The 24506-nt window shown below is 51.0% G+C and overlaps 1 protein-coding gene, 1 non-coding gene and 1 pseudogene across 2 annotated transcripts; 2 read left to right on the top strand and 1 right to left on the bottom strand.

The window, feature by feature from the left end:
* Window positions 1-2770: 2770 nt before the first annotated feature.
* NIBAN3 (niban apoptosis regulator 3) lies at window positions 2771-24439 on the top strand. Its single transcript, XM_068980054.1, is given in 17 exon segments — window positions 2771-2825; window positions 4246-4376; window positions 7178-7303; window positions 7863-7977; window positions 11607-11774; window positions 12499-12614; window positions 12697-12801; window positions 12998-13160; window positions 13797-13987; window positions 15494-15652; window positions 16932-17048; window positions 17129-17236; window positions 18185-18296; window positions 20065-20146; window positions 23185-23263; window positions 23266-23327; window positions 24346-24439. Coding segments are annotated over 17 exon segments (1983 nt in total).
* Window positions 8888-10594, top strand: LOC138085596 (elongation factor 1-alpha 1 pseudogene; annotated as a pseudogene).
* TRNAE-UUC (transfer RNA glutamic acid (anticodon UUC)) lies at window positions 14789-14860 on the bottom strand. The gene has a single exon. It is a non-coding gene; the product is annotated as a tRNA-Glu (tRNA).
* Window positions 24440-24506: the final 67 nt, after the last annotated feature.

The raw sequence follows: 24506 nt of genomic DNA, 5'->3' as shown, positions 1-24506 counted from the left end.
TATAGTTGATTTACAATGGTGTGTTGATTTCTGCTGTACAGTACATTATTCAGTCACACATACATATACATTTTCTGTATTCTTTTCCATCCATGATTTATCATAGGATATTGAATGTTGTTCTCTGTGCTATACAGTAGGGCCTTATTGCTTATCCTCTATGATTTTGACTCCTAAGTGCTTCATATAATTAAAATCATACGGTATTTGTATTAATGTGATGGGCTTATTTCACTCTGCATAGTGTCCTCAGGATTCATCCATGTTGTAGTGTGTGTGACCTTCCTTCCTCTTTAAAATACAGTCATATCACATTTCAGTTATTTATTCATCAGTCGGCAGACACTTGGGTTGCTTCTGTGTTTTGCTATTCTGAATAATGCTGCTGTCAACAAGGGTGGACAGATATCTCTTCCAGAGCCTACTCTCAGTTCTTTTCAACAGACATCCAGAAGTGGAATTGCTGGGTCATATGCATATGGTAATTCTATTTTTAGTTTTTGGAGGACCCTCCGTATTATTTTCCATAGCACTTGTATCATTTTTATATTCCCGCCAACAGTACACGAGGATTCCAATTTCTCCACATCCTGGCTCATGCTTGCTTTCTGGTTTCTTGATAGTGGCCTGTAGACATCATCCTTTTGGGGGGACACAGTTCAACCCTCTCTACACTCGCTTGGCCGAACTCCCACTGCAAACCCAAGGCCAGGGTGACTGCTGCAGGCCTGGCCCTGCTGCAGGCCTGCTCAGAACCTTGAGTGCGCCGAGGCACTGCTTCTTTGCCTCAGGGCTACAGCATTTCCCCAGAGTGCTTATGGCCCACCTGGCTCCAGGGACCAGGGTAAGCAGAGTGGGAGAGGGCCGTGGGAACTGAAACCTCAAATCCGAAACCACAGAAAGTGAAGTTCCTTTCAACATCTTGTCTGGGTTGATCACTCAGATGTGAGAGTGAGGAAGTGGGACCGATTCTGAGCGGAAACCGAGGAAGGTGGAGGAGAGGTTTGGAAGAAAAGCAGCCCAGCCGTGACCTTGGGCAACAGCAGGTGTCATGACCCCTGAAGCCGCAGGCGGAGGCTGAGAAGTAGAGGGAAAGTGATGAGATGGAAAGACCCCGTGTGGAGGGCCCTGCCTGAGGCATGTCACTTCTCCTGTACCTCTCTCCTGGTAGCAGCAGCTGTTCCTGCTCCAGACCTGCCTGTGGCTCCCCTTTGCCTTCATAGTGAAACCCATCCTCACTCGACCCGCAAGCCCCCATGTGGCCCCTGCAATCCCCACCCTCCTACCTAACATCTACTCCCCATTCAGTCTCCTCCAATCCATCCACCTTGTGTTCTTCCTGGAACCAGCCAACTCCATTCCCACCTCAGGGCCTTTGCATGTGTTGAGCCCACTGCTCAGCATTCTTTTTCCTCCAGCTTTTCACATGGCTTGGCCCTTTTTCCCTTCAGATCTTGGTGCACCATAACCTCCCTGACCCCTCCTTGCGCCTAGCATTTTCTGTTTTTTCCTATTCCATGTTTCTCCCTTATCCATACTGTCTGACAGTTCTGTTGCTGTGCTAACCAGTGGTCCACTGGGGCTGGACCGTGTGGTCTCTTTTGCCCAGGTCTGCATCCCCTGCTCAGGGATGGCGCTCAGGCTATTATGGAGTGATGTTGAAAACAGGAATTCTGGGGAATTGGTGAAGATTACAGTCAGATGTTCCTGGTTTAAACAAAATGGAGCTTTAGCTTTTCCTCTGGAGGGAGGCCACCCAGAACTGGTGGAGCAATGTCATGAACTCTTTGGGGACTCTGCAACTGACATCATAGTTGTGCCTTTGTTATCACGTGAGTTTTACCTCGTGGTCCAGAGTGGCTGCTTATGCTCCAGCCATCACGTCCATGTTGCACCCACTGGAATTTGATGCTCTCTTCATCTGAAATCCTGTGAAAACCCCATCTGATCACATTTCAGTCTGAAATGTAGACCTTCCTTCCTTCCTTCCTGTCTGCCTTTCTGTCTTTCCTCCCTCCCTCTCTTCCTTCCGTTGCCAAACACTGAGGGCTGCTTTGTGCCAGGCAGTGAAAAAACAGGTGAAGGGGTAAGGAGACCCAGCTAATTCAACACAGTCCTCTGCTGTAGACGGGTAAAGCAGGATCTGAAGGGACATGTCCTACGTGTCTACAGCAGATCAGTGGCACCCCACCTGCTCCTGCCCTAGCATGGACCCCAGGACTGGAGGTATCAGTTCAGTTCTGTCTTCCCAACCCGGGGCTGGACTAGGCCTGAATCCTCCTGGGCCCCAGAATCACTGCCTGGGTACAGATGAGGGGATAGGAACATGATTTAGATGCATGCCCTATCCCTGCCTTCTCCCCGCTTCCCTGGCCTCCCCACACTAACAGTTGCTCTCATGTGCTGCCGGATGTCTGCCCTTCATCCACCCTCCAAGGCCAGCTAGGTCTTTTTTCTCCACCCGCACCCTGGGGCAGCCCCTGCAGAAACCACCCGTTCTGGGGAACTTGGCCCAGGGGAAGCGGGAGGACACAGATGCAGGGTGTGGTGGGCGGGGCAGGGGGCAGGGCAGAGTGGGGAGCAGGTGTCCCACGTGCACACACCCCAGGAGTGTGCTCTGGCTTTGGATCCCAGGCGGCTGGCCTTGCAGCACTCGGGCCCTGCAGGTCACCTTGCTCCCAGGGTGGCCCCTGAGCTGGGGAACCTGGGGGGTTGTGGGGAACAGAGGGGTGTTTACTTCACTCAGCGGACCCCAGGAGACGGCAGCAGGATGGGCGGGCGCCCCTCGAGCCCCCTGGACAAACAGCAGCAGCAGCACCTGAAGGGTGAGTGAGGTGGGAAGGAGCCCGATGTTGGCAGGTGGGATTTAGGGCTGGGTTGTCAGCTACACACGATGTCCTGTTAGTGTGAATTCTAGAAAAGCAATGAATACTTACTTTAGTATCTGTATCTCAAATTTTGCATGAGGGCATATTTGTGCTGAAAAAAAGTATTCCTTAGTTACCTGAAATTCAAATTTAACTGGTGTCATGCACTTTTATTTGGGTAAGTGTGGTAATCCTACTTGGGGCATGGGTTCAGTTGTGGTGGGCGGGGGGTGGGGGGGGGTGGCATGGGGCCAGGAGGGAGGTGCCCCGAACCTGGCCCGATGTGGAATGATCCTCTCAGGCGGGCAGGGACCAATAGGCCCCTCTGTGTGGACCTCAGGGACTGAGTCACAGTTCTTTTGAGACAAAGAAGGGCCAGTGTCCTTCACACTCCGTACCTACAGCTGAGCACTCACTGTGTCACGTGCCCTGGGAATGGGGGGGGGGGGGGGCGGCTCACAGAGAGACCAAGAAACAAGGTCAAGTTATCAGTACGTGAGTGGATTCAATAAGCTACTCTGCAGAGCTTTGACATTTTTGTCTGTAGTGGCTTACACAAGATATTTATTCTCCCTCTTATAGAGGGTTAGAATCCCTGAAGAAGGAAATGGCAATGCCTGGGAAGTCCCATGGACAGAGGAGCCTGGCGGGCTCCAGTCCACAGGGTTGCAAAAGAGTTGAACGTGACCGAGTGAACAACAACATAGAGGGGGACAGAGGAAGGCAGGCTGATGATAGACAACCCAACTCCTCCCGTCTCATGGTTCCACCATGCGTGGCTTCTGTGTCTGAGGTCACCGCCTGGCCCAGAGTTGCTGCTCAAGCTCCAGTCATTAGATCCACATTCCAGTCTGCTCAATGGATGTGTTATAGACACAGTCAAGTGCACACATCTTAGAAGAGCTTGAAGAACTTTAACACGTGTGTAATCACCTCCTAGATCAGGCTACAGGACACGTCCATCAGCCCAGAAAGTCCCCTTGTGCTGGGTGAGGTTTTTAAAGATTTTGATAGTCTCCTCAGGTAAGGGGCACAAGGAAATTTTTGGATGCAATGATCTGTTCTTTATCTGTGATGATTTCACAGGCGTGCACATATATCAGACTCATTAACATTTGTGATTTATACAATTAAGCTGTGTTGTACATCGGTTATAAATTAAGCCCAAGTCCCTTAATTCCCCTGCCCCCCACCAACCCCCCTGTGGATAAAAACAGGTCATGGAGGGTTACTGATGAATGGAATTGGAGCTTGTCTTTCGGGGAGGCTTTGGGGTGTGGGTAGGAATCCATAAGTCACTTCTCTGCCTGTTTGGCCTCCACTTGGGCAGGTTGAGAGGACCTGATTCAGCCCCCTCACCATCCTCTTGTCCCTGCAGGCCAGGTGGACACCCTGCTGAGGAACTTCCTGCCTTGCTACCGCGGGCAGCTGGCAGCCTCGGTCCTGCGGCAAATCTCCAGAGAGCTGGGCCCCCAGGAGCCAGCCAGATGCCAACTGCTGCATAGCAAAGTGGGTGCCGCAAGGGGGGAGGGGGTGCGGAGCAGGCAAGGCTGGGGAGGCCGTTTGTTTGAGGGTCCCTCTTCCAGCAAGGGCTGGAGCCACGACCTAGGGTGACTATTAAAAATTCATTATTGGATTGCAATAATGACATTAGCAGCCACATAGATGAAGCTAGAGATTGTCATACAGAGTGAAGTAAGTCAGAGAAGGAGAAATATCATATGACATCCGTTATATGTGCAATCTAAAAAGAAATGATATAAGTGAACTTAGAAAACAGAAAGAGACTCATAGACTTAGAAAAGGAACTTATGGTTGCCAGGGGGAAGGATGGGGGGAAGGGATAGTTGGGGAGTTTGGGATGAACAGGTACACACTGCTTTGTTTAAAATGGAAAACCAACAAGGGCCTGCTATATAGCACAGGGAACTCTGCCCAGTGTTATGTGGCAGACTGGATGGGAGAGGAGTTTGGGGGCAGAAAGGATACAAGTGTGAAAAAAAAGATTCATCCTTTGAACAAACATTCACTAAGCATTAGCTGCCTGCCACGTCCCTGGTTGGATGCTGGGGTGCAGGGTGATGCTAAGTTGCTCCAGTTATGTTCAACTCTTTGCAACCCCATGAACTGTAACCCACCAGGCCCCTCTGTCCATGGGATTCTCCAGGCAAGAGTACTGGAGTGGGTTGCCATGCTCTCTTGGGTATCTTCCCAACCCAGGAATCAAACCCACATCCCTTACGTCTCCTGCGTTGGCAGGCAGGTTCTTTACCACTAGTGCCCCCTGGGAAGCCCCGCCAGGGAGGCTGGGGACACAACAGTAACTGAGAGAGACTTCCCTCTGCCCTCTGGGGGTCACAGTCTAATTGGGAGAAAGGTGTGGCCTGGCTGAGTGCAGTTCCCAAAGGCACAGCATGCCCGTTGGACCCCCAGGCCTCTTCATGTGCCACCCTCCCTATTCCATCCCATACTTTGGCTGCTACTTCTTCCAAGAAGCCTTCCTTGATTACCATCACCCTTGCCTGAGTTGGGCACCTCCTCTGGAACCCCCCATCTGTCTGCTTCTCCAGCGCAGCTCCAGGGTCACAGGTCTGCCTCCTCTACTTGTCTGCTTTGTGGGACAGGGTTCAAGTCTTATTTCCCCTTCCCACGTGGTGCCTGCACCTAGTAGGGGCTCAGGAAGAGTATGTCGATGGAATGAAAGAGACTGGAGCTGCCCAGTCTCAGCTCCAAATGTCTTCAGAGCTGGACGATGGTGCCCAGGATCTCCATGTGCCCTGCCCAACTTCCTACATCTTCACCAGCCTCAGATGAGTCTTGACTATTGAGGAAACCAAAGCACAGAGAGGTGAAGTGACCTGCCTGAGGTCACACTGCCAGCAAGAGGCAGAGGCGAGATTGGAACCCAGAGCCCACAGTCCTTATGACACTGGGTCATCTGTCCCAACTGGGGCTCTGAGATTTCCTCTTGGACACCCCATCTCCTAGCTGTGTCTGCCCTGGGATTGGGGCCCTGTGGTACTGTGGACACAGAGCCCACTCCCACCTGGGATGCCACCTGTCCCGCTTGGGGCACCACGGGGTCTGGGTGTTGCCCCCACCTGCACCTTCCGCCACCTGTTGGTCCCAGCCACCTGGCCAGGGCACAGCTGATGTGGGGGTTCAAGCAGCATGGAGGAATCTCCTCTTGCTTCAGTTGGGACGTTTTCTTTAATATTTATTTTTATCTATTTGCATTACGTATATCATTTCTATAATAACATTTTAACAATATTGTTGTGACAAATGTCAGACCTAGAAAGAGGAATGGAGAATCCTTTAACAAATATCTTAGTTCCCACTACTCTACCAAAGAATTAAAACATCACAAATGCTGGTCATTTAGTCATCAAATATGCACCACTCTGGAGCACAGTCGTGGGACAACACAATTCAGGCGGACAGGTAGTGAGATGAGCAATAAAGAAAACGAAACAAGTTAATGTCCCATCCTGCCTGAGGGAGGGGCCTGTGGACAGAGGCCTGGCCATTTCTCATAAACTTAAACTAACACCTGTTCCATGATCTAGCAATCCCACCCGTATCAGCTGTGCTGCGTAACAATACACTGCAAAATCACTCCTTCAAACAACACACATTTATCAACTTATCTTTGGCTGTGCTGGGTCTTCGTTGCAATGTGCAGGCCTTCTCTGGTTGCAGCAAGCAAGCAGGGGCTGCTCTTCAGTTGCCCCGCATGGGCTTCTCATTGCAGTAGCTTTTCTTGTTGCAGGACGGGGGCTATTGGGTGTGCGGGCTTAGTAGTTGCGACTTATGGGCTCCAGAGCATGTAGGCTCAGAGTTGTCGTGCGCAGGCTTAGCTAGGCCATGGCATGGAATCTTCCCAGACCAGGGGTCAGACCCATGTCCCCTGCGTTGGCAGGGGGATTCTTTACCACTGGACCACCAGGGACATCCCAACACACATTCATCATCTCAGTTACGGTGGGTCAGGAATCCAGACGGGGCTTCGCCAGGTCCGTCCTTTCAGTTTCTCAATCAAGATGTTGGTCAGGGCTGGGGTCTCATCTGAAGCTCAAATGGGGGGGATCCCCTTGCAAGTAAGTTGGAGATAACAAAAGTGTCTGCCTCGATTCATATTTGGAAGTGAATGCTGTGAGCATGTGTGATAAAGAATAAAACATCACAACAGCAGCTCCCAAGCACCTTGTACTTGGGGGCACCCAGCTCACAGCACGAGCTGTCCAGGGGATTTGGACACTGGGACACCATCAGATGCTTCTGATATCTGCCTGCGCATCCTCCCACAGAAGCTACCCCGCGTCCGTGAGCACCGAGGGCCCCTGGCCCAGCTGCGGGGCCACCCACCCCAGTGGCAGCCAAGCTTCTGTGTTCTGCGTGGGGATGGCCGCCTGGAGTGGTTCAGCCACAGGGAGGTGAGTGCGTGGCTTACAGTCCATCTACCTCTCCATCCCACCCTCCCTAGTGTGGGTTTGGGGTCCAGTTCCTAGCATAGCCCCGCTCCTTTCTTCGGTCATCAAATATGAATCAAGGTCATCTGTGTGCTTGGCCCCTGGATGGGCAACCATCTCCTGCTGTGCCAGGCTAAACTGAGGCCCAGGCCAGGGTAGGGACTCACTTGTGGTCATCAGCAGAGTGAGGCTGAAACCATGCGAGGCCTTTGCATATCCCATTTGCGTCCTGCTTCCCAGCTGGGGAATTCTTGTCTCCCTGGGACTCAGTTTTCACCTCTGTGAAATGGGATGATGATGGTCTATGCCACATGGGGCTGTGAGGATTTGATGAGATAGTCCTCATATAGCACTACAGACTGGCCTAACACACAGTGGGTACTGGGTGTTCCACTGTGGAGAAGGGCGGAGGGGTGGAGGCAGTGAGGTGGGTTAACCCCAAATCTTCCCCTGATCCCACGCTGGGACATAGAAGCCACCATTTAGATCTGTCCCAAGACAGTTCTTTGGATGCCTTTTGCAGGAATATGAAAATGGGGACCGTCCCCTGGGCTCTACGACCCTGACGGGGTACACAGTCCTGACTTCCCAACGTGAATATCTCTGCCTGTTGGATGCTCTCTGCCCAGACTCCTCAAGTAAGGCTTCTGGGGACCCCAAGAGCTGGCTTCTCTACTTTTGCACTGGTGATACTGGAGCCAGATCATTTTTTTCTGCAGTGAGGGCTGCCCACTGCACCACAGGATGTTAAATAGTATCCCTGGCCTCCACCCACCAGATGCCAATAGCACTCTGCATCCCAAATGTGACAACCAAATATACCTCCAGAAATTGCCAAGTGTCCTTAGGGGCAGCATTGCCTCTGGGTGAGCACTCTGTCTCTTGGAAGAGAAACACCCACTCTTGTCAGAGTGAAGGAGTTAGGTCACTAAACCAGAATCAAAGCAGCAAAGGGTAAAAATGATAAAAATCTGGTGTCAGCAAGCATATGGAGAGATGGACAGTGGTGGGCAGGGAAACTACAGACTTCCATCTTCCTCCTCTTCCTGCCCCTCCAACCTCTCTTCCCCTCACCTCCCCTTCCTCCCTACTCCTCCTCCTTCTCTCTCTGAATAGTGTAAGGAGCAACATAAGTGGCTGGCATGCATCTGACTGAGGGCCTGCATCATCTCATTGACTCTGTCCAGGAGGCAGTCCCATCACTAATCACCCCATTTCATAGAAGGGGAAACTGTGGCTTCGGACTACCATACCGTTAAGAGAGAGAGCCAGAATTACACCCTTTGCTTCACTGCAGAGCTATTCTGCTGCTTAATGATGCAAAGATGTAGCAATGAAAACCATCTGCAGAAATGCTGATGATGTTGAAAAGATGGGAGTCCACCCAAATACTCATCCTTTTGGGTTGATTAAATAAACTATGGCCTGACCCTTAGGAAAGAAATCTGTGCAGCCTCTGAATGTATCCCAGACATACACAGGAGCCAAAAGGCCAGTTATACATCAGAAAACTCCACCCTGGCTTTTTCGCAACGGGTTTGCCGCCAGGACACAGGTGTCGTGAAAACCACCGTTAAACCTAAGCCAAAATGGGAAAGGAGAAGACCCACATCCACATCGTTGTCATTGGGCACGTAGATTCAGGGAAGTCTACCACGACTGGCCATCTGATCTACAAATGTGGCGGGATCGACAAGAGAACAATTGAAAAGTTCGAGAAGGAAGCTGCCGAGATGGGAAAGGGCTCCTTCAAATATGCCTGGGTCTTGGACAAACTGAAAGCTGAACGTGAGCGTGGTATTACCATTGATATCTCCCTGTGGAAATTTGAGACCAGCAAGTACTATGTTACCATCATTGATGCCCCAGGACACAGAGACTTCATCAAAAACATGATTACAGGCACATCCCAGGCTGACTGTGCTGTCCTGATTGTTGCTGCTGGTGTTGGCGAATTTGAAGCCGGTATCTCCAAGAACGGGCAGACCCGTGAGCATGCCCTTCTGGCTTACACCCTGGGTGTGAAACAACTAATTGTTGGCGTTAACAAAATGGATTCTACTGAGCCACCCTATGGCCAGAAGAGATACGAGGAAATTGTTAAGGAAGTCAGCACCTACATTAAGAAAATTGGCTACGACCCCGACACAGTAGCATTTGTGCCAATTTCTGGCTGGAATGGTGACAACATGCTGGAGCCAAGTGCTAACATGCCATGGTTCAAGGGATGGAAAGTCGCCCGTAAGGACGGCAATGCCAGTGGGACCACCCTGCTTGAAGCTCTGGATTGCATCCTGCCACCAACTCGCCCAACTGACAAACCCTTGCGTTGCCTCTCCAGGATGTCTATGAAATTGGTGGTATTGGTACTGTCCCTGTGGGTCGTGTGGAGACTGGTGTTCTCAAACCTGGCATGGTCGTCACCTTTGCTCCAGTCAATGTAACAACTGAAGTGAAGTCTGTAGAAATGCACCATGAAGCATTGAGTGAAGCCCTTCCTGGGGACAATGTGGGCTTCAATGTCAAGAACGTGTCTGTCAAAGATGTTCGTCATGGCAATGTGGCTGGTGACAGCAAAAATGACCCACCCGTGGAAGCTGCTGGCTTCACAGCTCAGGTGATTGTTTTGAACCATCCAGGCCAGATCAGTGCTGGATATGCACCTGTGCTGGACTGTCACACAGCTCACATTGCTTGCAAGTTTGCTGAGCTGAAGGAGAAGACTGATCGTCGTTCTGGGAAAAAGCTGGAAGATGGCCCTAAATTCTTGAAATCTGGTGACGCTGCCATCGTTGATATGGTTCCTGGCAAGCCTATGTGTGTCGAGAGCTTTTCTGATTATCCTCCCCTGGGCCGTTTTGCTGTGCGTGACATGAGACAGACAGTTGCTGTGGGTGTCATCAAAGCAGTGGACAAGAAGGCAGCTGGAGCTGGCAAGGTCACCAAGTCTGCCCAGAAAGCTCAGAAGGCTAAATGAATATTATCCCCAATACCTGCCACCCCAGTCTTAATCAGTGGTGGAAGAACGGTCTCAGAACTGTTTGTCTCAATTGGCCATTTAAGTTTAATAGTAAAAGACTGGTTAATGATAACAATGCATCGTAAAACCTTCAGAAGGAAAGGAGAATGTTTTTGTGGACCATATGTTTTGTGTGTGGCAGTTTAAGTTATTAGTTTTTAAAATCAGTACTTTTTAATGAAAACAACTTGACCAAAAATCTGTCACAGAATTTGAGACCCATTAAAAAAAGTTTAATGAGAAAAAAAAAAAAAAGAAAAAAAGAAAACTCCACCCTGTTAAAAAATGCATCCCATATAGCTTTGTGCAGATTTAAAAATCTGGAGTAATGTCTCCCAAACTGTTAACAGTTATTATCATCTCTGGAGGCTGTGATTAAAGGGCTGCATGATGAGGAATGTCCACTTCTTTCTGCATTATTGTATGTTACTGCAGTTTATATATATCACTCTGAAAATCTGAACAAAACACTTAAGGATTTACAAGATCTCAATTTAATTAATCTGGGCTTCCCTGGTGTCTCCGTTGGTAAAGAATTTGCCTGCAGTGCCAGAGACCACAGGCAGCCTAGGAGACCTGGGTTTGATCCCTGGGTAGGGAAGATCCCCTAGAGAAGGAAATGGCAACCCACTCCAGTATTCTTGCCTGGAAAATTCCATGCACGGAGGAACCTGGTGGGCTACAGTCCATAGGGTCACAAGAGTCCAACACAATTTAGCAACTAAATCACTGCCAATTTAATTAATTGAAATAAATTCACTCATTTTTGTCCTCCCAATTATTCTAGGTCATTGGTATCACTTTTTAGCTCATTTTACAGACAAGAAAACTGAGGGATTTTTTTAGGGTGATGGAAATCTGTGCGAAGAGCTAGAAAATGGTTTGGCCAGGTATGAATCTGGGCCTAGCTGACTCCAGCACCCTCCAGCAAGCAGGACTCAGATCACATGCCAATTCAGACGGTTGTTGGTGGCTCCCCAGGCCGCTGTGTTGAGGAGAATGCTGAGGCAGATTATTAATATCTGCCCTGGGCACACCTCCTCCTGGGACTGAGCTGGAATAAGGATCTTCTAAGTATTTCAGTATTCTTGCGAAAATTCCATGGACAGGGGAGCCTGGTGGGCTACAGTCCATGGGGTCGCAAAGAGTCGGACATGACTTGAGCAGTTGAGCTCACACATGGAAGCATTTCATGGGGAATGAACGGAATGAATGAATGAAGATTCGAGCTTCCCTGTCTGCTTTCAGGAGACCACACACAGGAAGAGCCTGATCCCCTCTTGGAAATGCCTGTTAGCTTCCCTCTGTTCCTGCAGCACCCCTTCCGCCAGCACCTCTGTTTCTCTGCAGCCACAGGGGAGGCGCAGCGTGCCTGGAGACTAGCCCTGCAGGGCGGCATCCGGCTTCGAGGCACAGGTGGGTCCTGGCAAAGGGCAGGCAGTGGTGGGGTGCAGAATCTGGGGTCAGATGGCTCTGCTCCTGCTGGCTGTGGAATCCTCTCCAAGCCTCAGTTTCCTTATCTATAAAATGGATCGTGGGGAAGGACAGAAGGGAAACAGGCAATTATGCATGGCCAAGGCTGTGATGAGGACACAGGCCTGTGGGAGCTTAGCCTGGGGATCAGGGAGGGGAAGTCAGAGCTGGAGTCCCAAAAAGATGAGGGACCAGCCAGGTCAAGAAGAGGAACAGAACTGACACATACAGTTGGGCAGGTTGTTGACTGAACAAATGTACTTAACTGGAGAGCCAATTGGAGACTGCCTTGCGACCTGGGTGGTGACTGCCTGTAGGAGATGTCTTTTCCTAAATGGCATCGGCATTGACAGGAATTTAAGCCAACTGCAGGAGACAGTGGAGGACAGAGGAATCTGGCGTGCTACAGTTCACAAGGTCACAAAGAATCAGACACGACGGAGCATCTGAACAACAAAACATAAAGCTCGCTTATGGGCTGATGATGGTCTTAGGGAGGTGTGCTTCCTGCGGAGGGCAATTCTTTGTGCAAAGGTCTGGAAGTGGTTGACCTAGCTGTTTGAACCTGGCGTGGAGGTGGAGGGCTTCCTCCTGAAGTGATGGGGAACCAGGCAGCCTGAGGAGAGTAGGGGAGGAATGGGTGGACACTTAGGAGTCGCCCCCTCAGTCCTGCAGCGAAGTCAAGCGCCGGCAGCCCGTGCCTTCCTAGATGCCATACGGCTCTACCGGCAACAACACGGCCAATTTAGCAACGACGACGTGACCCTAGGCTCCGACGCTGAGGTCAGTGCCGCACCAGGCCGCACCCGGGACCCCCAGGCCCCCTCTCGGCCCACTGAAGTACCAATGGTCACCTTTCCCGCAGGTGCTGACCTCGGTCCTGATGCGGGAGCTGCTGCCAGCGCTGCGAGCCCAGACCCTGCCCGGCCTGCGAGGAGCCGGCCGCGCCCGGGCCTGGGCCTGGACCAAGGTAGGCACAGGGTCGAGGAGGTGGAGTAGGGACGCTCGGGAGGCCAGGAGGGGGATAGGAGTCGGACTTGAGTGCCCAGTTTCTCTGCGCGTCTCTCTATGCCTGTCTCTGTCTCTCCGTCCCTCTCATCCCCGCCCCGTCTTGGCGGTCTACCGCGGCCCTGGCCCTTGTCGGGTCCCCTTGCTGGTCTGAGTAGCTCCTGGACGCCGTCCACGCTGCAGTCCTGGCTGGAGCCTCCGCGGGACTCCGCGCCTTCCAGCCCGAAAAGGACGAGCTGCTTGCGGCCCTGGAGAAGACAATCCGCCCAGATGTGGATCAGATGCTGCGGCTGCGGGCACGCGTGGCTTCCAGGCTGAAGGGTGCGGTTTGGGGGCGTGGCCTAGAGGGGCAGGGCTTGAGTGGGAGGGGCGGGGCTGGCAGCCGTAGAAAAAGAAGGGGAACCGGTTGGGTGTAAGGGTTGGGGGTCGATGATCTGGAACCCTGAGACCTAGCAGGGGCAGGGCCAGAAAAGGAAAGGGCGGGGCCGAAGTGGGAGAATGGACGTGGTTTTGAGGTTTAGGCTGAGGGTGGGGTGAGACAAGGGCCGAGTCAAGAGGAAGAGCTGGGCCGCGGGAAGGGGGAGAGCCAGGGACGCAGAGGGTGAGACTCCAGACCCTGACTGGGTGGGGAGATGGGCCGAGGCGTTGGCAGTAGCGGGTCTGACCCGGGATGAGGTTGTCCCGTCAAACAGCGGAGATGGCTCCTACTCAGCGCAGTAACAAAGAGAACTGGGTTTGAATCCGGACTCAGCCTCCTAGTGTGCGACTTTTGAGCTGATCCTCATCGCACTTGAAGCCTCAGTTTTCTCATTTGTACAATAGGATAGAGGAGGATGCTCAGAGTCTGCGCTCCCATCTTCCTCACCCCGTTGAGCAAATAGTCGCATACCTCCCCCCTCCCCTCTCCTATTTGCTGAGCACCTGGAGGAGATCCAGGCCAGTGTCTTCCACTCGCAGCCGAGGTCCAGGGCCCCCTGGAGTCGTGCCTGCGCGGGAAGGTGGATGCGCAGCTGCCCCGGATCACACAGACGCTGCTGAGCACTGTGGAAGCCGAACTCGCGGCGGTGCGGACCCTTCTAACCCAGGGCATGGATCGCCTGTTCCGCCTCCTTCGTGGGAGTTCCTCCAGCACCCAGCTGCGGAAGGAGGTGAACTTCAGGGGCTCTGGTTCATCGGGCCTTATGGGCAGGGTCTTAACTTTATGGAAGAGTCACGTGAACCTTGCATCTTTCTTGTTTGAAAATCCTCTTTTGAAAATCTCCGAACTTTCTTCTAGGCTGCGTTTTACTCAGAGTGGGCCACGATGGGCGGGGAGGAGTAAGAGGACAAGATTAGCGAGTTAGTAACATTCATCTGGAGTCACCGACCCGGAAACTCTTCCTCCTCCCATTCACTTGTTTGGCCACAGCCCACCCCATCTCCTGAGACAGAATTCTGCTCTATGCAGGTCAGCTCAGTTCTTCTGCTATGAAATGAGAGCATACTATATGCCAAGAAACATTCAACTCATTGTTGACCTTTAAAATGAAACAGCCAGTTATTTGACCAACAAAACATTTTAGGGAGAGAGAGAGACAGCCTCCACAGTGTAATTTGGGACATGCAAGCTAGGGCAAAACCATAGGCAAATCTCACAAAGGGGAGGAATGTTACTTTATAGAGAAAAAGGAGGAAGTTGGGAGGGGTGACTTTGAAGGAAAGCAGGAGTTCAGAATGTTGACACTTTCTCATTGGCTGAGTGGTGGTAGTTTCTCATTGGTTGGGGCTGTTGCTGGGTAAGGAGAAAATCTTCCTCCTGTGGAACTGGTAAAGCAGTAATTTTCTTTTCCCTGTTTGGAGGGGAGGGCAGAGGGCAAGGAGTGGCAGTGCATGAGAGCTCTCCCTTTAGGGCTTAATGGCTTCATTTTATTTATTTATTTGGCCCAGCCACTCGACTTGTGGGATCTCATTTCCCTGACCAGGGATTGAACCTGGGCCATGGCAGTGAAAGTGCGAAATCCTAACCACTAGACTGCCAGGGAACTCCCACAACTTCATTTTAAATGAGGTTTCCAGTATTCTTGCCTGGAGAATCCCATTGACAGAGGAGCCTGGTGGGCTACAGTCCATAGGGTCTCAAAGAGTCAGACAGGACTGAGTGACTAACACTAACACTCCCTTCATGAATCTTCACATCTCCATTTCATAGTCATCTCCTCCAGAAATTTTCCCTGGTCCTTTCTGCAGCTGCAGCTGCTTATGCCTCCCTCCTCATATGAGCATTTACACACTACTATGGTTGTTTGTCTAAACTCTGTCTCCTCCAACTTTTGCGTGGGCAGTTTGAGGGAAAATACCACTTTGGATTATTCCACTTCTGCAGCCCCAGGATCTAGCACAAAAAGGACATCAGGTGATGGCATTGGTGGGACAAGGGCTGGGTGTGCCCATTTCCCCTCCGTCACGCCATCACCACAGTATCATTTTTTTCAAGTTTCACCATTTTATGTCCATCACACCATACCTCACCTTTATTGTGGGTTTTTTTTTTTTGTGACAGCTGAGTTGGGATGTGTTTCCAGTCGTGTTTCCCCTTCAGTGAATTGGCCATGAGGCCCTTGGCCCTACTTTTCCACTGGTGGTGTTTTTCTCACCTGACTGTCATTGGAATGCAGGTGTACTCATTTGGGGAGATGCCATGGGACCCAGAGCTGATGCAGATTTGCTACCGGGAGGCCAAGAGGAGCCAGGGGCAGCTGGGGCAGCTGGCAGCGCTGTTTGGCTTCTTTGGAACACAGAGCCTAGTGTTTGGGGCCCAGGATCTCGCACAGCAGGTAAGGGTTAGTTGGAGGCTGGGAGGAGACGAGGCAAGGATGGAAGCCCCTACTTAACAGGTACAACGTGTGTGCTGAGGAGACCACAATGACCCAGACAGACCTGAGCCTCCCTGGCCGGGCTCCCAGGGTCACGCAGACCCGAACTCGTGAGCAGGCAGTAACCACATCTGATGGACAGGGCTGTGACAGGGACACCCGAGGTGCTATGGGAACCCTGAGGGGGCACCTGATCCATCTCCAGGGTTGGGAGAGTTTCCAGGAGGAGAGGACTGCCAGGCTGGGGCAGCCATGGGAGGAATGGGAATAGGGTATGTCCTGGGTGTAATGAACAGTGTGGTTAAGCCCTGGAAGGTGAGAGAGCTTGTCCACCTTTGGGAAAGTAAAGCAGTTTAGAGACATTGGGTTGTAGATTTCAAGAGTGGGCAACTATGTGAGAGAGATGACAGAGAGGTGAGGAGGCAGATGAATCAGGGCCTTGAGTAATGGGGCTGCAGGGGCTGGGTTCTTTTCAAGGGCAATGGGAACCACAGCAAGTGTGTGAGCAGGAGAGGGGCGCGAGCAAACTGAAAGTTTTTTAGAAAGCCCTGCCTGCCATGGGAGGGGGGGGGGGCAGTGGCTGTCGGTGGCAGGAATGGAAGCAAGAAGGTCTGAACCAGAGCAGGTTGGTGGAGAGAAGCCAGGGGTTTTGAAGGCCAAGGGGATGGGACCTGCTAATGGACGTGGTAAGTGAGAGAGATAGAGGTTGAGAAGACCCAGTTCTGCCTGGCCCAGTTGTTCGGTCTGCATACTGCACAAGAGAGCTCAGACATGAAGCCTGGACTCTGGACAACTCTCTGCTCCCCATGCTGGGCCTCCTGGCACTGACTGGATGAGGCTTAGGTCCTGAGAGGAAGAGAGTGCTATATTTTTCCTTTTTAAAATTGTATTTTTAAATATTTATTTATTTGGCTATTCCCAGTCTTAGTTTTGGATGCAGGATCCTTAGTTGCAGCACATGGGAATCTTCAGTTGTGCCATGCCAACTCTTAGTTGCCTCATTTGGGACCTCGTTCCCTGATCAGGGATCAAACCAGGCCTCCTGCATTGGGAGCTCGGAGTCTTAGCCACTGAACCACCAAGGGAAGTCTCAAGGGTACTGTATCTTGGGACAAGAAGGAGCCTGGGGGAAGGTAGCTGGTCAGGGCAGGCTGGATACTGAGAAGGGTTCAACTGAGCAGGCGCAGGGCCCAGAAAGAGCATGGATTTCCAAGGCTCATCTCAGCATCTCCTCCCACAGCTCATGGCTGACGCCGTGACCACCTTCCTACAGCTGGCTGACCAGTGTCTGACCACGACTCTGGACTGCGACCAGGCCACCCAGCAGCTGGAGAAAGTCAGGGGGCGCATGCTGAAGGTGAGGTCTGCGAGGAGGGCATGGCGATGGGCCTGACTGTTCAGGTGGTTGGGGGACCAGCTGCTGTGTGTGTCATGCAGAAATTCCAGTCGGATAGCAGCTCGGCACAGAGGAGGTTCATCCACAGCTGGCTGCTCTGCATCTTCCTGCCCTTTGTGTTGGGCCAGCTGGAGTCGAGCTGCAAAGCGGTGAGCTGATGGGGGACAGGCCCTACAGAACAACCAAGCATCATAGAGCCACCCTGATGCTTAAAGACTTCGGTTCCCTGAGCCCTGAGGCTGGGTCAGACGGCTCTCCTGGGCTTCCATAATGTTCTCTGCTTCTCCCATGACAATGCTCGATGTCTGCCGTTTGAGAGCTGGCATGGGGTCCCATGTATCACATATCAGCAGGTGAGAAAGGAGGAAGCAGAGAGGGAGTGTGTGTGGGGGGAGGGCTCTGAGTGGTTAGGAGGCTCTCTTTGAGAAGATGATGCTTGAGAAGCAGTGAACTAGAGGCCTGAGGCGTGTCAGGGGAAGGGTGTTTTTTGCATATGCATAGGTCCTGAGGTAGATCTGATTCTGGAATGCTGGAAAACGGTGAAAAGGCCAGTGTGGTTGGAGCTTGGCGAGCGAGAAGGTGGGAAGTAGACAAGGGAAGAGGTCACAGGCACCTGGCTACACACGGCTTAGGGGCACTGGAAAGTGGTCTGCAGCAGGGGTCAGGCAGGAAGTGGCTGTGAGGGGACCCAGCAGGAAAACCTATCCTGTTCCCACTGAGGTGTGATGTGCTTTGTTTCACCAATCCCCACAACAACCAAGGGAATAATGAGTCAAGGAGTCCATTTTAAAGATGACCAGACTGAGGCCCGAATTTCCCTGGCTAATCAATGGACATGAGTTTGAGTAAACTCTGGGAGTTGGTGATGGACAAGGGAAGCCTGGGGTGCTGCAGTCCGTGGGGTCACAAAGAGTCAGACACGACTGAGCAACTGAACTGAACTGAATCAGTGACAAAGCTGGAGAAGGAGTCCATTTTAAAGATGAGGAGACTGAGGCCAAAATTTCACTGACTAATCAGTGACACAGATGGGGCTGGAACCCATGTCACACACAGCCCACTCCTCTAGCTCAGCCCCTCACCTGCTTTGGTTCTAGAAGCTGCTTAAGTTTGAAGGGGACGTCCTTGCTGTGGGCAGCCCTGCACTGACCATCGAGGGGATTTACGAGGATGTTGTCCGGGGTTTCCTGCTCCAGAGGATCAATCGAGGTGAGCCCCTCCCCCTACAGCTCAGGGGAGCCTGGTGACTCCTTGCTGCATCTACTGAGCCCTACCAGCGTCCCCGTTGCCTCTCACTTCCTGTGAACACTAGCCTTTTGACTCAGGGCCAGGACTGGGAAAGAAGGTATCTGGGGTGGGAGAGCCTATAAGGACAGTGATGGAAGTTCCCTGAAGGAGGGGGCACTGGAGTGGGGCTGTGAGGGATGTGTAGGAGTTCTTAGGCTGAAAGGAGGGAGGGAAAATTTAAAAACTTGGGATACATATTTACATTTATTCATTCAAATAACCTCTCCCTGTTTTATTCTGAGCTGGCATTGAGGCCCCAAGTAGGCCTCTCAGGATTTCCTGGGCAGGGAAGAGGCTCCTGAACAGTCTCTTCTCCCTCCTGCCTTGTCGCTTCCTTCTTGACCCAATGCCTGTGACTGCTGAGACATGTGTACTCACAGGGTAATGAGCAATGTGTAATGGTTATTCAGGGAATGCCACAGCTGACACAGAAGGAAGGAGAGGAGGCTGGAGGCTGGAGGCTGTCAGGGAAGATGTGCAGAGCCCAGCATGACAGGTAGAGGAGTTTAGACATTTCGTGGCAGGCAATAGCGAGCCATGGAGAGTGTGTGAGCAGAGGGCAACAGAGGCCAGACTGGAAGCTAGAGAGGAGGCTGAGGACCTGGTCCTGGGAGCAAACGATGGACTTGAGCAGGGGCAGAAACCAAGGGGACAGAGCCCAGGCATGAGGAAGAAGCAGAAATCAGAGGCTGTTGTTGGCCTTGGGTGTTACTAGGTACATGGGAGGGACCACAACCCTGGAAATAGTGTGGATAGACTATAGAGGTGTCCCAAAGGGCCTGGATTTGAAGGACACAAAGAAGAAAGGGGATTTTCCTGGCAGTCCAGTGGTTAAGAATCTGCCTGCCAGTGCAGAGACACAGGTTCCGTCCCTGGTCTGGGAACTAAGATCCCATGTGCCTCAGGGCAACTAAGCCCATGCTCTGCAACTACTGAAGCGCATGTGCCCTAGAGCCTGTGCTCTGGGACGAGAGAAGCCCCTGCAGCTGGAGAGTAGCCCCCACCCGCTGCAACTAGAGAAGGGCCCACGAAGCAACAGAGGCCCAGTGCAGCCTTTAAAAAAGACAAATACAATTCAATGCATATATATGTATATGTATTAAAAAAAAAAAAAAGAGTAAGAAGGGATGCAGAAAGAGCAGTCAGAGTTAGCAAAATTCTGGGAGCCAGGAAGTAAGAGTGAGAAGAAACACAGAGAATCTCAGAGGAGAAACTCAGAGATAGCAAAGTTCTGGGAGCCAGGAAGTAAGGGTGAGAAACTTCCTTGTTCTGTGCATGGCCACACAAAAAGAACCCAGTTATCTTAGAACAGGGGACATTTTAAATGGAAAAAGTTTTTAGAAAACAAGTTTCTATTCCTAGAAGCTTTACATGTCATGTGGGTGGGGTATGGTGGGTGGCTGGGGGCGGGGTTTCCACCCTGAACTGATTTGTGAGGTCTGTTTGAAGTGCTGTGCTGAAAGGTGGAGTAGGTCCCATTCAGGCTCAGTGAGAGTGTGAGGGTTGGCTAGCAGTGTCTGCCATGGGCACAGGTGTGGGCATAGGTTCGTCTGAGCCCTTCCCTTAGGGCTCCTGGTTGAGACACATCCCCCATCCTTTGCCCTCTTGTGGCCTCCCTGGGAAAATTCATGGAAGCCCTGGGATTCCAGGGTTTATCCACGTGGGCCCAGGGGTTTCTGTTTTATTTTAGAATTGAAAAAGGCCCTTGGGGCCAGAAACATGTCCTGCATTCTGGATGACTGTTCAGAGGAGCCATGGGACCAGGCAGAAACAGGTGAGGTGCTCAGAGGTTCTTGGCTCATGCCAGTGAATTGCTGGGGGTCAGGCAGGGGAGTCTCCAGGGGGGTTGTGAGTGTGGGTTCTTGGATGGAGCAGCATGCACCTTGTCTGCTGACTTGGCCAGGTGGCCAGGCTCATAGTGAGCTAGGGCAATGGCAAGCCACAGAGTGTACCTAAGTGATAGAGGTATCCTCTGACATGCATATGAATTTGTGTCCCATTTCTTCTTGTCAGGACTCTATAGGGCCTCTCCCAGCAGCTACTGGTTCCCAGCACTGGTTGGGAAGATAGTGGTGATGGGAGTTTTGAGTTCACTTCGAACAATGCAAGGAACTGTGTTCAGGGCTGGGGCAGCCTGGCCTCCTACTATAGGACCCTACAGCAAGCTCCTTGTTGGAACAGTAAATGCGTGTAGGGCAAGAATTCCCTGAAATGGGACAGAAAACAGCTGGTGCAACTGGAAGCTGACCAATGGGCAAGATGTTTATAATCTGGGTGCTCAGAGCCCAGGGTGGATGTAGGGATTCTGGAGTGGCTCACAGCTCCTCAACTCCCTTGGGTATCACTGTTTCGAGAGCTTTGGGAATCCACCCAGCTACGTGGCTCCCACATTCTTTACCCACAGAAACTCTGAGATAATAAATGTAGTTTTCAGTGGCTAACTTTTGGGGTCCTTTGTTATGTGGCAATAGCTGAGACACATCCCAGCTGATCTGGGGTAGCATCTCAGAGTCAATCGGATTTCTCAGGTAGCTCAGTGGGTAAAGAATCTGTCTGCAATGCAGGAGATGCAGGAGATATGGGTTCAATCCCTGGGTCAGGAAGATCCTCTGGAGGAGGGCATGGCAACTCACTCCAGTATTCATGCCTGGGAAATCCCATGGACAGAGGAGCCTGACAGGCTATAGTCCATAGGGTTGCAAAGAGTTGGACATGACTGAAGTGACTGAGCTCAGGGTCATTTCTCAACAGATTTAAATGTCTACCAGTGGCATTTCTGAGTCAAAACATATATACCATTTCAAGGCTTATTATGACCCCCACACCTTCACCTTATTCCTCTCCGGAAAGGCTGTGCCTTTTAATGAACTGAGTCAATTGCTGCAGATAAACTGATGAATATTCACACTCGCTGGGATGGATGAAGATTGGACAATTTTTAAATGATTAAAATTATCCTGAAATGTCAGAATATTTGGGGATTTGCAACTAGGATGAGGAACTGTGTATGGGCTTCTTAACCTATTGTTCAGTTGCTCAGTTGTGTCTGATTCTTTGCGACCTCATGGACTGCAGCATGCCAGGCTTCCCTGTCCTTCACCATCTCCCAGAGCTTGCTCAAACTCATGTCCATTGAGTCAGTGATGCCATCCAACCATCTTGTCCTCTGTTGTCCCCTTCTCTTCCTGCCTTCAACCTTTCCCAGCATCAATTTAACCAGAATCTAATTGATGATGGGATTTTGCTTCTAGTCTTTTGCACTGATAGCTAATGCCACTGTGAATGACCTTTCATGTACTTTCCATGTACGTGGGTAAATCCCCCAAGGTGAAATCTCAGGGTTTAGAGCATATATGTTTGTCATTTCGATAGCAGTTTCCAGAGTGCTCTCCATCAAGGTGGTCGCATCTGGTACCCCCTCAGCTGGAGGTGGACTGTTTCCCCACAGGCTGTCAGCTGACTTGGGATTTCTCAGATCTTCTGGATGAAAAATGTCTCAGCATCATTTCAATGAACATATCTTATTGGGAGTGAGGTGGAGAGTCTTTTCATGTGTTTAGGAGCCTCTCTGTGAAACTCTGTTTCTCTTGGTGGCCCACGTACGTATCTTCTGGGTGCTTTTACATTTCTGTTAAGCTTTTCTCACTAAGCTTCCATTTCCTAGGTATCTATTATATGCCAGGCACCTGATATGTCCAAATGTTTTGGCATCATTACGATACTTTTCCATTTTACAGATGTAGAAACTGAGGCTCCGAGAGGGACTTGCTCCAGGCAACCAGGCCCCAGCACCGAGGTCTAGCCAGTATGCCCACGGCCTCCTCCGGGGACATTCCAGCGCTGAAGCTCTGCCCACACTTATCGTCATTCTCAGCAGATAAATGTCTACTTGTGGAATTTCTGAGTCAAAACATATGTACCATTTCAAGGCTTATTATGACCCCTACTCCTCTCCAGAAAGGCTGTGCCTTTTGTTAACACTCCCACCAACAATATTTGTGCATATTCTCCTTTCCAAACACTGGAACTTTTCATAAAAGAAAGACTGCCAATCTGATAGACACACACAGATTGCATTGTTTAAATTTCTTTGATGACTATGTGCATGCATGCTAAGTCACTCGGTTGTGTCTGACTCTTTCTGACCCTTTGGACTGTAGCCCATCAGCCTCTTCTGTCCATGGGATTCTCCAGGCAGGAATCTTCGAGTGGGTTGCCATTTCCTTCTCCAGGGGATCCTCCCAACCAAGGGATGGAACCCTTATTTCTTACGTTTCCTGCAGTGGGAGGAGGGTTCTTTACCACTAGCTAGAAGGCACTAGCGACCCACTCCAATACTCTTGCCTGGAAAATCCCATGGATGGAGGAGCCTGGTAGGCTGCAGTCCATGGGGTCTCGAAGAGTCGGACACGACACTTTCACTTTTCGCTTTCATGCATTGGAGAAGGAAATGGCAACCCACTCCAGTGTTCTTGCCTGGAGAATCCCAGGGATAGGAGCCTGGTGGGCTGCCGTCTATAGGGTCCCACAGAGTCAGACACGACTGACGTGACTTTGCAGCAGCAGCAGCAGCGTCACCTAAAAATATCTCTACTGACCATTTATATGTTTGTGTGTTTTTATGTTTTGCTTTGTTTTAGTGAGTTGCCTGTTCAGAGCTTTTACCTACTTTTCTCTTCAGGAGAGTTTATCTTTTTCTTATTGATCTCTAATAACTCTTTATATATTAAGGATATTAACAGTTTTGTGATACAAGCTATAGATTTTTTTTTTTCCCACAGCTTGCTGTGTGCCTTTGGAATTGTTTACTTGCTCCAAATCTTAACTTAGTATCAAGTTTCCCAGCTGACAGTAGAGGTTTTACTGGTTTCCCCCTGCCTGCCAGAAGCCATCAGTCCACTGGAGGTTGGCAGCTTCTGCACATCACAAGCCTTCCAGCTGCTTCCGGCACCAGTCCCAAGAGGGATTTCCCCAATGTTTTTCTCAGTTCAGCTTTCAGAGGGAGGACATGCAGACTCCCTGGTTTTCTCCCATTCTGCCCTGGAATGTTCATCCTCCCCCAGGAGAATGAGCTTCTCCTTAGCTTTCCCTCCTAAACTTTTGCCTCATGTCCCTTGAGCATATCGAGGACACACAATCTGTGCTGTGAATTTTACTTCACAATATTGAGGCTCCCCCCACCGCTCACGTTAACAGACATCGGAGCATCTTTCTTAAAACAATTTTTTATAACAACACAAAAGCGATCAGGGAAGCTTGGTGTGATGCCGTTCATGGGGTCGCAAAGAGTGGGACACGACTTAGCAACTGACAGCAAAAAGTGATTAGAAACACATTAGATTATTGGGAAAAATTAGATTATTGAAAAACAATCCCCTTGTAGCATTTCTAGGGAAACGCCCACCTTGTCTCCAGAGCGTGTGCTCAGCGAGTTCTATCTTCTGACAATCCTGAGGTCGTTATGACTCCATTTTACATATGGGCAAACCGAGGCTCACACAACGACCCACGCGCGGGCTGGATTTATAGCCAGGTCTGTGGGCCCATGCTCTTAGTATCCAACAACCCCTGAGGACATCTCTGGGAGATCGAAAACTAAGACGGTAAAACCATGTTGCAGCAGAGGAAACTGAGATTCAGACCTCAGGAGTCTCAACCCAGATCCTAACTATCCAGGTCTGCCTCGTGACACAATCGGTGTGTGTGTTAGTCGCTCAGTCGTGCCCAACTCTTTGCGACCCCATGGACTGCAATCCACCGGGTTCCTCTGTCCATGAGATTTTCCCGGCAAGGATACTGGAGTGGGTTGCCATTTCCTTCTCCAGGGGGATCTTCCCAACCCAGGGATCGACGCAAATTCTTTACCGACTGAGCTACAAATAGAAGTGGGACAGAGAATCGGGTTGATCCCGGCGGGGAGCAGTTTCTGAGGCAAGCCAGATTCTGAGCTCTGCACACTTTTACTGCACAGACCCAAGTTCAGAGCTCTCCAAGTCTATGAGGCGGCGGGGGATCCCAAGCCTGCCTATAAGTTGACGTCATTCCTCCTAGCCGGCTGCTGCTGAGGGTACGAGGCACTTGTGTCTTTAAGACCCTTTGGAGGCGGGCCCTAAAGCCTGATTCCGCCTGGAG

Source organism: Capricornis sumatraensis, chromosome 9 (genome assembly GCF_032405125.1).
Source record: "Capricornis sumatraensis isolate serow.1 chromosome 9, serow.2, whole genome shotgun sequence".
Taxonomy (NCBI): Eukaryota; Metazoa; Chordata; class Mammalia; order Artiodactyla; family Bovidae; genus Capricornis; species Capricornis sumatraensis.
This window is presented reverse-complemented; position numbering and strand designations above follow the sequence as displayed.